The following is a 14587-nucleotide window of genomic DNA, read 5'->3' as shown; positions in this document are numbered from 1 at the left end:
CATACCTAAGCCTAAGAGATAAAGCATTTTTATACAATAAGTGAATGGTCAGATATAACCAAGAGCAGAGATCAAAAGTTTACCACTTCCTTTATCGCTATTCACATTCACAGAATAAAGTATCGAGGAACATGCAACATTGAGGAAAACCAGAAATACTTGGCACAGCACCAAAACAAAATAACTGGTGTTTCATTGCACCGTCTTCCTAAAATAGACAACTGCACAAATGGCCAGATAACAGTTTAATAAAAAGTTGCTAAGACTCCTTCTGTTGATTCCAGTGTCTTTGAATTTGAGCCATAATCTAAAGAAGACTTTCCCAAAGGCAACTCTGCATGTTATACATTTTTTTATGTATAGATATTCTTCAAATAATACTTTTACTTAAAGAAATACATACCCTTAAAACCCTTCTCTTGACTTCAGTGAGAAAACTGGACTGGATCATGCTTTTCACTGGTAAAGTGAAGAGAATGGAGCATACTAGGTCATACTCTTCATTGGATCATACTCTTCACTGGTGTGGGAGGCATCTCACACAACTGTATCCATCAACTTTGGAAACTCGTTTAAAACAGCATAATTTCTTTAGGGAGGAGTAAATCATGAACCCAATGAAGTAGATTAGATTTGATGTACAATGAATCCCACCACAAAGATGAATTCCACCATAAAGTCAACAGAAGCAATATCAGGTACTGTATGCAGAGGAGCTACTAGCTAAGTATACTATTGAAAATTATATAAATTATACTTCTTGAGAACATCATTTACAAAAACAAGGCTAGATCCACAAATAAGAATAGAGCAACCAAATCAACCATAATGTTCAGATATAGTAATTCCATGCTACAAGGAGAGGGACTGGCATAACAACAGTATTCTCCAAACCAACTCCACTGAATAGAAAGCTACTAAAAACAGGGGTTACATAACACTCCCCTTCAGGCTCTGCATTTTATTTTACACAGGAAGGAGGTGTTCTCTTAAATAAAATATCACGGGTCTGCACCCTCTTCTGGAGCTCCTGGACCCGTTCTGCAAAAACTAAACTGCTATTACAACCTTCTTCCAAAAAGTGCTGTTAGGAAAATACAGAGACTGACAGAAACCTCAGTGGTGAAAGTATTCCACCATCAAGTTCAACAGCAAATCCCTTATGTTTCTTAAGTAATCTGAGTGAACGCTCCCCATAACAACCTGATATATAAGTCATACATCCTACAGATGCCTTTACATAAAAACACACTTGCCTCTATAAACTTACGTGTTTTTCAGGAGCACAGATTATGAGGCAGAAATTTGCATCTATCAGGTTTAGCCCTTTAAAAGATAATACTACTATCAACCAATCAAAAAGAGGCTATAAGAATGGCAAATAAAACTCACACTTGAAACACGAACTGTGTCTTACTCTTTTTGGAGTTTTAAAGACTGTAAGACCATGTAAGACATAGGCTAAAGTAGCTCATTTGAGCAAAAATTTTGTACAGGCTGATATTTAACAATTTTTAAAAATAAAGAAAATCAATCACTGATTTTTTTTCACTGGCAATACACAAAAGCCTACCAGGTACTAAGAATACCCTACTACAAATAAAAGTAGTTATGTCTAATATTTCATTTGGCTGGAAGGAATGAGGGAGAATGGATAAATACCAATTTGAAGATACTAAGTGTTTTTTCACAAATCAATATCAATAGCTATCCTTTTTCAGCCATCAGCCAGTGAGACTATCTGATTTAATTTTTTGGAGTGAGGAGAGGCATCTATTTTAAAGTGGCACCTAGATCTTTTTTCTGTCAACCTTGGGGAGGAAACAAGAGATGAAAGAAAAATCTGATAGCTGATCCTCCACATTTTGGCAAATTCAGTTCCAAATAAAATGATTTTTAATTCACTTCACTCCTAGTTCATTCTACATATTTTTTTTTTAGATTTTGGAAATATTATCTCAACATCATCCTACTGCTTTTATAAAGAAGTTAAGATCAGGAAGAGCTGCAGGTGATGTAAATTGGCAGATTTACCCCAGTTTGGATTTAGCTTCAACTGTTATCCTATGAAAGGGGTCCTTATATTCCTCTCATAGCAAGAATTGTGCATATTCCAAAATAACTTTAAAGTAATACTATTAATATTCATGCCCTTCAAAAAAAATTTGCGTGGCATTCTACAAAAGATATGGCAAAATTACAGCCTCAGCTCATAGGAAACTACTCACCAACGAGTACTGACAAATGCTTAATTACTCAATTTGCCCTCTGTGTGACAGAAGATGCAGGACAACCCATGACAAGACTTTAATACAAATCTTCCCCACAACTCACTAGCTGCAGAATATACAAGAAAAAGAAGCAAAGAATGGGTAACTTCTGAGACTGGTACCATTTGGACACCTTAGTGGGCCTACAAATCAGATTTTTAACACTTTTCTCTGTATTATCACACATAATTCATAGTACTCACAAAACTCAAAATTAAATTGAGAACACAGGCCAAATATTTCTAAGATTTGAAATTCCAAATTGTTTTAGTAAGATAAACATGAATTTAATAGCAAAATTACAGTGGTGCTAATGCTTCCTTGAATCCTTAGGTCCTAGGGATAATCTACATGTTGTTTTGTATGACTGCAACAATGCTGCTATGGAATTCTACTTATTTATTTATTTGCAGTTCTCATACAACTAATGTAATGGTGCCATTGTGCCACTTCACAGTGTCTTCTGTCATTAATGGTTATTTCTGTTTTCAGAGAGAGTTTATAGCTCATTAGAATGCAATCCATTACAACAAAATCATTGCAACTATATTAGAAGGGACTTTTCTTATCTGATATTTTAATTATAAAGGAACAATTAGTATGATATGCAATACACAAGCACTTAAAATCTCAGTTAGGTAAGATGCTAAAGCCCCTTATGTTTCAAATGCCTCGCTAAAAGATGCCAACGGAAGTAAAAAAAAAGATGTCCTCCTCCCCCCATATTTCAGTAAAACATGATAGTATCGATTCACTTCCTATCTATAGCTTGGGAAATCTTTTTCCAGTCAATGGAAAGTTATCTCAGGTAAACCAGAAATGAACTGATTAAATGGCCACATCAGTCTAATGGGATAACTCTTTTTACATGCACCACAGGCTGGATGTTCAAAGCAGAAATAGAAGAAGAAGAAAGTAATGTATGATTTTGTATGTGCTTGTTCCTTCAGCAAAGATACATACGTTACAGAACGTATGTGGGATTGCTATACTTGAGTACCAGCTGAGGAAACTTTGGCACATAGGTTTTACAAGCCAAGGCTGTGGCAGAAGTGATAACAAAAATTCAGGTATCACCTCTAATTTCTGTTAGATCTTTCAAAACATATGTCTGTTTTGCCTGTTAGATTCTGTATGTTTGGTGACAGTGCATCTCCCGTAATAAACGAAACTTGAACTGAATTTGCTTAGATGAGAACTGGTCCATTAGGTATTATGTATCTACCCTCATACAGAATACGTCTAGATCAACAGTTCTACTGGAAAAGTAAGAAACCTAGAACTCATGGACCAATTTTACTTAGTACTTGAAACCTACAGTTCAGACGGGTAGAGTGTGTCCGTAAAGAGTTGCTGAACGTAAACAGGTCATAGTTTTCATATCTTTAACATCTGTTGTTTATACCCAAGAAAGCACATCAGGGGCAAGAAAATTAATTCCCAAATTGCTGTCAACCGAGTCAGGGAACAGCAATAAACAGCTTACTGTAAGCCTCTAGCTACAATAAAATTGCTGTCAATAAAGTGTGGCTGATATGGTTTTGCGGTGCTAGAAGAATAGATTATTTGGAAGTAAAAATCTGAAATGGAAACTAAAAAGATCCCTCCTTGTTCCTATATACAGAAGAACAATACCTCAAAATTCCAATAGCATTAAACTCACAGGATCAATCTCTCATCCCATGTGTGGAACACATTTATTAGTATTTGTGAAACTTCAGCTTTGCATATTCAGCACAGATGAGACATCAGTGGTTCTGATAAAAATCTTATGCATGTGAAATGTTTAAAGAGAAATTAAGTTTCCTAAGCTTTTAGTGTCTGTATCTGTATACACAAAATGTCCCCTACTCTAATTTAGCATTCCTACTGTCGCTACTGAAAATGGCATTATAGCTTAGGGTTATGTTCAGATTTCCATTATAACCCTCAGTCTTCACATGCTCTTAACTTTCTGAAAAATTCTTCTTTTCAGCTGAAATTTTCCATGCTTGGTCTCAGCTCAAAGATGAATTTCTTTAGACAGTTGAGCAAAATCCGCTAACCTATTTTTCAGTTATACAAGGATAGAAAATAACACATCATACGTTTTCACCATTTCTAATATTCTAGTATAGATATAGATATATAAATACACAGAACTAAAAAAACAATTGAATTTCACATGCAGACATTTTCCCAGGTGACTAGTCCTCAACCAAGACTAATATCCATGCTAACACATAAAATAAACCAGGCATTAAAAAAAAAAAAAAAATTTTTAATACTAAGCAGTAAAACAAGGCCACTAAAAATAATACCACGCACAGAATTATGGAATGCTATGGTTACAGAATTTTAATATTTTCAGGTGACGTAGACTCTGCACTGCTGTTTCAGTGTAGATTTCCATCAACATACGCACCTTGAAATTGCCACTCTCAGTGTATCAAATTAATAGTCATTAATGTTTTCAGCTTTTCTTTTCTCTTACATAAACCCTGAAGTTACAAATTTAAACACTCCAAAGCAAGATAACATCAATTACATTTGCCACAGAAAGCTTAAGTGATGTGCGTTTATCAGCAGGAGCCTGGATATTCATTCCTTGATCAGGCAAAAAATCCTTTGACTGGAAAAAAAGAGTAAAGGAAGCTCCATAGCGCTTATGTTATTGACTATGTGAATAAAAATACACCTTAGTATGGAATGCATTTACTGTGTCAGTCAAGCCCAAATCCTTAATTTCTGCCACCACAGCATAGAAATAAAACGACAATATTTAGCTTTCCTGAATCTACTAGAACTGTGCACATTTCCAAAATTTCTAAACTATCATTTTGATTCAGAAAAGTGCTTAGAGAGTGCTTGCAGTTGTCTTTGTTGAAGACAACATCTGATGTCATTTGGACTTTAAGAATCTGCTTCTGTCTCACCACTTTAAATGAAAGTTAAACACATGCCCAAATGCCATTTGATTAGGAATGAAGACTGAAGGTTTTGCTCAAAACCCATACTGATACATATTTTTAAACCTGTGCTACTTTTCACTGCTGTACTTCAAACCTGATTAAATTACATTCTTCTCATTTAAAACTGGGATAACCATCATAAATTTGGTCCTTTTTTTCTGTTATTTAATCTGGTTTTTTTTTACTGTTTATTTGCTTTTTATGAGCTCTTTCATATAGAATACAACGTGTTGTCTTCTACTGTACATCTATGTAGCTGTTTAATGTACCAATTTATTAATTTGAAGTACATTTTGAAGTTCAATCAAATGCCAAAAAGAACACTGATTGAGAAGTCTGCATAGATTTCAGTATTCTTTATGAGTCCTAACACTGATTTTGGAAGCTTAGCTATACAAGCTGGTGGTGTGCAACATGTTTTCCATACACCTAATTATGTGAATTAGCATTTACAACAATCTCAAGTTCAAGTATTCAAAAATGCTCTTTTCAGAGCATCCACCAGGTATACTGCAAGGTAGGCACTTGAAGAAGGCTTTGGTTTTTATACTGGGAACTTCTAAAACATCAGGCTGTGCAATTCAAGTGACATGTAAAGACTTAACCACAGAATTTCCACTAAATTTGCTGATGATTGCACAGGAATTAACCAGGAAAAAAAAAAACAAACCAAAAAAACCAAACCAAAAAACCCCACAACCAAACAAAAACAACAAACCTAAGATATTTGTATTGAACACCCTATTTTTGAATTCTAAAAGCTTTCTGACATAGGACCCAGTTCTAACAGATTTCTAGGGCCAAGCTTCCATTAAAAGTAATGTTCCTTTTCTTGAATGAAGTCCAAGTGTGGACTTCAGTCTCAGCTCCCTATTAATATTAATGTATCTGCAAGATACATTGAATGTGTTATTTACCTTGGACTGAAAGAAACTGTAAGCAAAAATGGAGGATCCTAGTATTTCTTAGATACATATTAATCCTGTATTTCTTCTTTCCCAAACTTAATATCCTGCACAACAATTCCCGCACCCTTTGCAAATTACATAAAGAAAACTTGCCAAACACATAGGTAATTTATAGTACAACTTCTAACATTTTATAAAGAAAAATGGATTATGTTAAACCTCAAGAAAGCAGTGCAGTGGCACAGAACTACGTAGCTCTTCCTAAAGGAATTTAAAAAAAATGTTTTTCAGATAATGTGGCGTTAGCATATACTACTATTCGGTAAGATTTTAAAGTCTGAATACTTTGATTAAAGGCTATACTCTATCACAATCCTAAAAAGACCTAAGAAAGCGTATTTAACTACTCTGCCAATGAATATTAGCTAAAATGCATCCTAATTTCAGGAACTACAGACAGAATAATAGGAAGGCTGATATCGATTGCTAACATTGCTGGCTATACTCCTCCAGCCAGAAGTGAAAAGGGAGCATAAAAAGATTGCATCCTGTAATACTCAGCACTAGGAAAAATAAAAGACACTATCTCCTCCCCCACAGAATAAAAACACACAAGCTTGGTTTAGATAACTGTCTACCGAAGACAGTTATGTTTTACAGTTACATATAATATTACAGCTTTGGCAGGAAATTATCGAAATCATACGAGATGAGTATCTACTTTCTTCAAAAAAGATTCAATAAGACTGAAGTGGAATTTTAAACCGGACCATATACAGGTATATGATAGATATCACTAAACTGAAACCAGTATATATAATGTAACAACCACAAGTAACTCTGAAAATACTGCCAGTAGGTTTCGGTTAGTTGGTTGGTTTTTTTGTTTCCTCATATTCTGTTTCACTGTGCAGGGCTTATACGTGCTGTCAGGTAAATAATTTTTTGGGTCTTAACTGCCTCTAGATGCTGTAAGGGATTAAGCCTGAGTTTCCTAACGGAGTTTGAAAGCCTTATTTAAGCTAAATTAACAACATCTCAGAACAGAAAAGGAATATGTAGGTTAGGGGTGTTACATTTTGTAACTAAAACTGCAGAGAAAACTTCAGCTGAGTAACCACAGATTATGTAGAGTTCTCCTACAAACTTGTTGGGGTTTTTTTAATTGGTTCTTTTTTTTTAACTTACACTGAGAGTATGTACGGTGCTGTGTAACAGCCTGAAGACGGCTCTGGGAGTATATACTTCTTTGAAGTCCTTAGGTTAAGATTTTGTGAGAATCTTCTGCACTGTTTTCAGTGTCTCATTGTAAGTACGAGTTGTTTTGGAGCAGTTACTTTAGCAGAACTGCCTCAAAAGTGCTTGTTTTATCCTTAGTATCTTGTTAGCGTGACACCTTACAGATACTCAAAGTCGAGACACAGTTCTGGAAACGTCACATTCATCTCAAATAAGGCTAATGCAACAGCAAGAGAATGACTTTATCCTAAACTTGGCTACTGTCAAAATCTTTTTGCAAAGACAAGCCTAAATGTGTCTCACCTGATTCTCTAGGATTCATATTCCTAATAAATTCAGACAAATCACTGCCACTTGGAGGGTACAGCACCAGCAGGGATATAAACACGACTCCCAACACCTACAAAGTCGGTGGAACGAAACTGAAGCGCTAAGGAAGCTTGCCTTGCAAACACGCAAACTTAACTACTGACCACTCCAGTGCAACCATCATTAAATAAAAGGTTCTTTGGCTGTAATATCAGCTTGATCCTTCCCTCCCCCCCTCCCTTTCCCCAGCTACTGCAGGGCTGGCAACGGGCCAGTGCAAGCGACGTGTTACCTTAGCGCCATCTACAGGCTGTGCCGACAACCACAGTCAGTGTCAAAAGACAAGCACCAATAAAATAAATTAGACAGCGCCGCATTTAAATCTTTATTAGCAAGGAATTATCAGACCTAAGAAAAACTAATGCTGGATTTGGTTGAAATATGAGTCTCTCAGCTTCCTAATCCCTCTTCATATGGCGTATTTCACAGTTTAAAATGAGTTATGACAGATCACTTACGCATTACTAACATGAGAAAACATTTACAATGGGCTGACTTTTTCTACATAATTCAGATGCATTCAGACAACACGCTAATTTCAAATGTACGCTTTGGTGATTTTTTAAAATATGCAACAAACTGTCTATGCGATACCAACTTTAATCTATTACAACAAAATCATCTGGAACTCAAAACAGAGGAAGACTTCCGTATGGCTTAGTTCTATCCTACCAACACACTATGTGCTTCACAGATGAAGTAGCTTGGAAATTCGGCTGTCTTTGTTAGGGAAAAGAATTAACCCCTTTAGTAACACTAACTTAACAAAGTTCCAAATCAGCTTGAACTATAAAAGAAACTCAAGCCAACTCACTTTGAAATTTGACACTGAATGTACATATCGCTTCAATCTTGAAAGAGTCAAATTTTCTGACTGAATTTTGGCATATTAGGAAACAGTTTTTCAATAACTTTTACATTTGGACAGTCAAATACTGGGGAGAAAAAAAAAAAGCTTTTTTTTCCAGGTTTGTTTTTTTTTTATGCACGTGTACGTGCACATGCACAGATGCATAATAGTCCTTAAACAATCAGTATTCTTCAAAACCCAAAGTACTAGAGGCATTTCAGAAACACATGGTTAAGCCCCAGGTAAATGATGAAAGGGCCAAGGGTTTTTGTTTTGGTTGGTTTGTTGTTTTGGTTTTTTTTTTTTTTGTTCCCCCCATCATATAACTAAATTAACTTAGACTTAAACAATAAAACCCACAATATACTGGCACTTTTAATACTGGTTGATCGGGCACTTGTATGTAGTACTTATAGACCAGTAAAAGTGCTCGTTTACCTGTCTGGTGTGTAAGGGGCCCTTTGTCTTGAAGCCTCCTTGGGAACTGCACTCTGAGGCACTGAAGTGATCTGAACTAGTGGAAGAGCGTTTGGAAAGAGTGTCACAACCACCAACAAAGGTGTTGTCCAATGGAAGTTCCTGAATCACGTGGTGCTTCTTCACTGACACTGGAGTGTCAGGTTTGAGATGAAAAGCAGACTGTGGAGAGGCAGATTTGTAATGCTTGGCAAGATCAGGACTGTTAGGCTTAAAGGTTGTTGGTGGTGCTGTGCCCCAATCAAATCTTCCTATACTTTGCTCCTCCAGCTCCGCTGGAAGGCTTATTGTCCCGTTGATAGGTTCATGAACTGCATCATCAGGTTTGGACTCCTCAATTGTCACAAAGTTCAAAAGAGAGCTTTTCGGAGATTTCCTTTTCTTCCTTTTCTTTTTCTTGTTTTGCTTGTTCTCCTGATTGGGAGACATCCACTCAGCACCTTGCTTGCTCCTCTGGGCAGCTTTGAATCTGGATGCATGTCGACAGCGAACGAGAACTGTGACAAATATAACAACTATGACAACCATGGCACCTGCCACAATGGCGATCATGATCGTAAGATAGTCCTCATTTTGGTAGGGTTGGCTACTGTCCCCTATGTTCCGATCCAAAGGTGTTTCCATAGTCCTGCGTATCAAGTCATAAATATAAGAGGCATTTCCAGCAGTATCATTTACATACAAAAACACAAGCACAAGAGTATGCAAGGATTTGGGATAACCCAAATCACTTATGTTGACAACTAAGCGATGAAGCCCCACATCATTAGGAGTTGGTTTTTCTTCCAGAGTGATATTACCTGTCACTGGATCAATCCGAAACAAACCCTTGTTATTTCCGCTTACAATTGTGTACTTAAGCTCGGCGTTCATTCCAGTGTCTATATCCACAGCAAACACTTCAGCTACCACCGATCCTGGAATTGCTGAGAGTGGCACTAGCTTAAAAGAAGTGTTAGAAGGTGGGTAGATGACAACGGGGCTATTATCGTTAACATCCATTACATTTATGGTTACTTTCGCTGTAGAAGAGCGAGGAGGTTGCCCTCCATCTACTGCCTTAACATCAAAAGTGTAAGAGCTCTGCTGTTCTCGATCAAAAGAAACATTGGATTTTATAACTCCAGAGTATGGATCCAGCACAAAGTTTTCATTGTCATTCAGGATGGAAAGAGTCACCGCTTTATTTTCCCCGGCATCTGCATCGGTCACTGTGATCACCCCCACTGTGCTATACTTTGGTAAGTTCTCTGATACAAAAAACTGGAAGTGATTATGAGTAAATTTGGGACTGTTGTCATTTTCATCCAACACAGTAACAATTACAGCTGCTTGACTTTGCAAAGGAGGGGTGCCATTGTCTCGGGCTGTAACAGTGAAAATGAAACGCTCCTGCTCCTCTCTGTCAAAAACTCTGGAGGCTGTCAAAACTCCTGTCTTTCGATCCAGATCAAAAAAGGAGGCATTAGGGCCAAGCTGATAAACAATGTCTGCATTTTTCCCACTGTCTTCATCTGTGGCACTAATAGTTGTTAAGTATAGACCACGCCGGTTGTTTTCAGAAACTGACAGCTCAATTACAGGCTGGCTGAAAATCGGAGGGTTGTCATTTTCATCCTCCAGTTTAACTCTTACCAGAGCAGTCTGGTTCAAACTGGGCTTGCCAGAATCAGAAGCAACAATTTTAAAGCTGAATTCTTTGGTGCCCTCATAGTCCAACAAGGAAGAGGTCTCTAACAAATACTGGTTGTCGTAAACTGCCTTCAAGTGGAAGGGAACCTCTCTCTCAATGAAACAGATCACTTTGCCATTAACATCAGTGTCCTTATCTGAAACCGTAATTAGAGCAATCTTTGTATTGATGGGATCTTTCTCAGATAAGTACACTGTGCCATTGATGGGACTTATTATGTACCTGAGGTCTATGTTAGGAGGGTTATCATTTACATCAGTGACATTGATGGTAACAGTTGCACGAGCCGGTGTAGAGCTACCATCGCTAGCCAGCACTGTCACTTTGTGAATAGCAGTCTCTTCTCGGTCTAAGGACCTCTGAACTGTAATCAGCCCTGTGGTGTTGTTTAAAGCAAAAAATCTTTTGGTTGCAGGGGCGACTTGGGCACCAAAAATATATCTGATTTCTGCATTGCTTCCTATATCTGCATCTGTAGCATGAAGCTGAATTACAGAAGTGCCTACAGGGGCGTTCTCTGGTATATGAACCTCTACTTGACTCTCTTTAAACACTGGCCTGTTATCATTGACATCACTTACTGTGACTTGCAGGATGGCTGTGCTGGATTTCTGGGGGTTACCTCCATCCTCCACTTTGATTTTCATCACATAGGTGTCCTTTTGCTCTCTGTCCAAGTTCTGCTGCACGATTAGCTGAGGCCATTTCTCTCCTTCCGGAGTTTCTACAATATCCAGTCCAAAGACACTCTGCCCATTTAACAACTCATAGTGCTGTACACCGTTGAAACCTGTGTCAGGATCTGTTGCTGATGGGATTGGAAAGCGACTGTTGATCAGAGTGTTTTCTGGGATGGAGATATTGATGACAGGGGATGGAAACATAGGTGCATTGTCATTAGTATCCTTTACAATGATTTTTATTTTGATCAGTCTAAAAAAGTCATTGGGGAGAATCACCACTTCAAGTTCAAAGAAACACTCATTTTCTTCTGCATAGGAAGCTCCAGCACAGAGTTTTTCTCTGTCTATTCTGTTAGACGTTGTAAAGATTTCCCCAGTGGTACTGGACACTTTGACCAGAGGGGCATCCCCTGCTTTAGACACCAGTCTGTAGACAAGGCTGGCACTGGTCCCCGTGGCAGCATTGATGTGAGAAATGTTCAGGTCCTTTGGTATGTTCCCTATGGGCACATTTTCAGGCAGCTCTTCTCTAATAGTGTAAATAAGTTCTTGAGCTATAGCAGAATCCAGCCTTAAACAGGCAATCAAAGCAGCCAACAGGTAAAAATCCCTCAGGTCCATGATAATGTTTCTATTCTCTTTTCCCAGATTTTAGAACTTAAAGGTTTCCAGAGAGCAATGATGCGCGATTTGCAAGAGGAGGCATGCATGGACTGCAGGATGCATTACATCTCATTTCTTATTTGGAGACAACACTGTCAACACAACCACACAGAACAGCATTATTGGTTTTTTTAGGCATGACAAGTCCACAATCTCCAACTACTACTTCTTTTTGCAATGCACACTTGGAGCAGTATATTTTGCTACTGCTCACTTTTACAAGGAATCCCTCTGGACAAATGCACCAATATCCCATTGGCTGTATTTACACAGGGTAAGAATTGAAATAACTACTCGCAGGATTAAGAGTAGTTACAGTTTCAACACATACTTTCTGAATAATTTCTTGGTATACTATGTAATCTGTAAAATGCATTCCCCCTCTACCCTCCTCCACCCAGTGATTTGGTGCAAGTAAAAAATCTTCCTGCACTACTTCTGGATTGTAACTGCTATGTCAGCTGCCAAATGTAATTGTTTCCTTCCATACATATTTTTCAGCTCTTGCAAACCAGATTTTACTCTGCTCCTTGTGCTTGTGCCTTGCATCCCCCTTTATAGCTATCGAACTGGGAAATAACCACCCGGACATGCTGCTGCAGCAGCAGTCGTCACTGGCTACTTCACATCCCTATTAACTGATGAGACAATAACAGGACTTACAGTTTCTTACACTCTCAGCTCAGTGTTTCCTCTCCAGATGTTGGATACTTTTCCTTCTGTTTTAATAACCTTAAACTTTATTTGCTTGTTTTTAAACACAATATAAATCAAAAGGCTGGAGATTCAAAATGCAACTTATGTGCAGCCAGCATGTTTACAGACACGGGGGGTGGGGGGGGGAATGTATTTTCTCATGGCCAGAGGGGATAAAAAAGGGGCAGCTTTTACCTACTAACACTGATCTCCCTTCAGGATATTAGCAGCTGCCACACATAAATACTGCAGACTAATAATGCAGGTGGAAAAAAAAAAAAAAAAGAAAATTAGAAAAAAATAAAAAGAAAAAAAAGCGACAGACAGACTTCTGTTTGCATGCTCTGCTAACCGCGAATTACCCGGGTGCAAAGCTGCCAGCACCTACAGTTTGGCAGAACCGAGCAGACCCTAAGCACTGATCTTATCTGCATTAAGCTGCACGATAGCTGATGCCCGTGATTACTTCCAGCAGAGTGATGCAGGTAGGGATGCAGAGACAGCGTGTAGGTGAGCCCTTGCCACCAACATGAACTGAATCTGAAACACTGATTCATTCCTTAGATAAATATACTGTGTTCGCTTTTTTTTTTTTTTTTTCCTAAATGAAAGGCATCGCAGTGTATGGGTAACTTTGCACTTACGTTGGTTGTCTACCTTTGACGATCTGCTGCAGCTACGCAATGATCTGTTCCAGCAGATAGAGCACAATGGATCTGGTAAACCACCAGTTTTGGGAGAAATCAGCAGCAGCCAAACGCTTCCTCCTCCAGATATGTGTTGCTTCGGGGTGGCAAATTAGCAACTCCATGGAACAAATTCACAGTTCTGTCGTTAGTCATCCTCTCCACGTTTCATTTCGAGCAAGCGGCGATCCTTCGGGTGGTGAACGGGCACGCAACAACCCAAACAAGCAGCCAGCAAAAAATCCGGTGCACTTCTTCAGACCGGGGGTATTTTCCACTCAGCACTGCACACAATTTCCATGTCTCTCACAGCAGAGACGGCTACATGAAGTCTGCAACTTCTTACTGGAAATGGCAAGAGTTGGTCTGGCGATGCTTCTCTGTCCCTCTAGATCTCTGGGGTGAGAGAAAAAAAAAAAAACAAAAAATAAAAAAAAAATTCCTAATAGGTTATTGCTTTAGTGACGGGAGGAAGCGACGGCGCTTTCCCTCCCAGCCTCTCTCCCTCACACACGCTCTCTCCTTCTCTCTCTGAACTGAAATTCTTGATATAACTCTCAATAAGCCCAGAGGGAGGGTGTGAGCGGCGCTAGGCCCCCCCTCCCGCCGCTCCGCATTGGCCCGCGCCGGCGGGGGCGGTGGATAGCGGAGCGCTGCCCCGGCATTGGCCGCCGGGCACGTCGCTCGCCGGGCGGCGGGGGCGGCGGGGCGAGCGCGGCGGCTCCGCGCCGGGCGGAAGGGTTATGGGGACACGGGGAGCAGCGCCGGGGCGGCGGGGGGATGGGAGGAGGAAGGTGGGGTGGCCTGCGGACACGGCGACCTGGCCGGCTGGCGCTCCGCGGCCGGGGGCGCAGCATCCCGGAGCGTGGGAGCGCAGCATCCCCAAGCGCAGCGGGAGTCGGGGTCGCCCCGGTGAGCGCGGAGAGGGGGCGCAAAAAGCTCATCGGCTTTGCGAGCAGTCCCGGGGTTATCCCGAAAAATCGGGATTTGTTGTGGGTTGGGAGGTGGAGGGGAGAGGTGCGCGCTCGGCCCCCCTTGCGCGGGGCAGCGCGTTGCGGTTGCGGGGCCGCTGGTGTCCGCGCAGCCTCCGCGGGGCCGGCGC

At 39.7% G+C, this 14587-nt stretch overlaps 1 protein-coding gene across 6 annotated transcripts in view; it reads right to left on the bottom strand.

Moving 5' to 3' along the window:
* The window catches only part of PCDH9 (protocadherin 9), a 685460-nt gene extending 671456 nt beyond the window's left edge, over positions 1 to 14004 (bottom strand). For all 6 annotated transcript variants that reach the window (XM_069880494.1, XM_069880514.1, XM_069880505.1 and 3 more), the window contains exons 1-2: positions 13444 to 14004; positions 9026 to 12195 (exon numbers count right to left, since the gene is read on the bottom strand). In XM_069880494.1, the coding sequence (XP_069736595.1) occupies positions 9026 to 12061 (3036 nt within the window). In that variant the 5' untranslated portion in view covers positions 12062 to 12195; positions 13444 to 14004. The remainder of the gene's footprint in view (positions 1 to 9025; positions 12196 to 13443) is intronic.
* Positions 14005 to 14587: the final 583 nt, after the last annotated feature.

Source organism: Phaenicophaeus curvirostris, chromosome 1 (genome assembly GCF_032191515.1).
Source record: "Phaenicophaeus curvirostris isolate KB17595 chromosome 1, BPBGC_Pcur_1.0, whole genome shotgun sequence".
Lineage (NCBI taxonomy): Eukaryota > Metazoa > Chordata > Aves > Cuculiformes > Cuculidae > Phaenicophaeus > Phaenicophaeus curvirostris.
The sequence above is the reverse complement of the archived record's forward strand: the minus strand, read 5'-3'. Positions and strand labels throughout refer to the sequence as shown.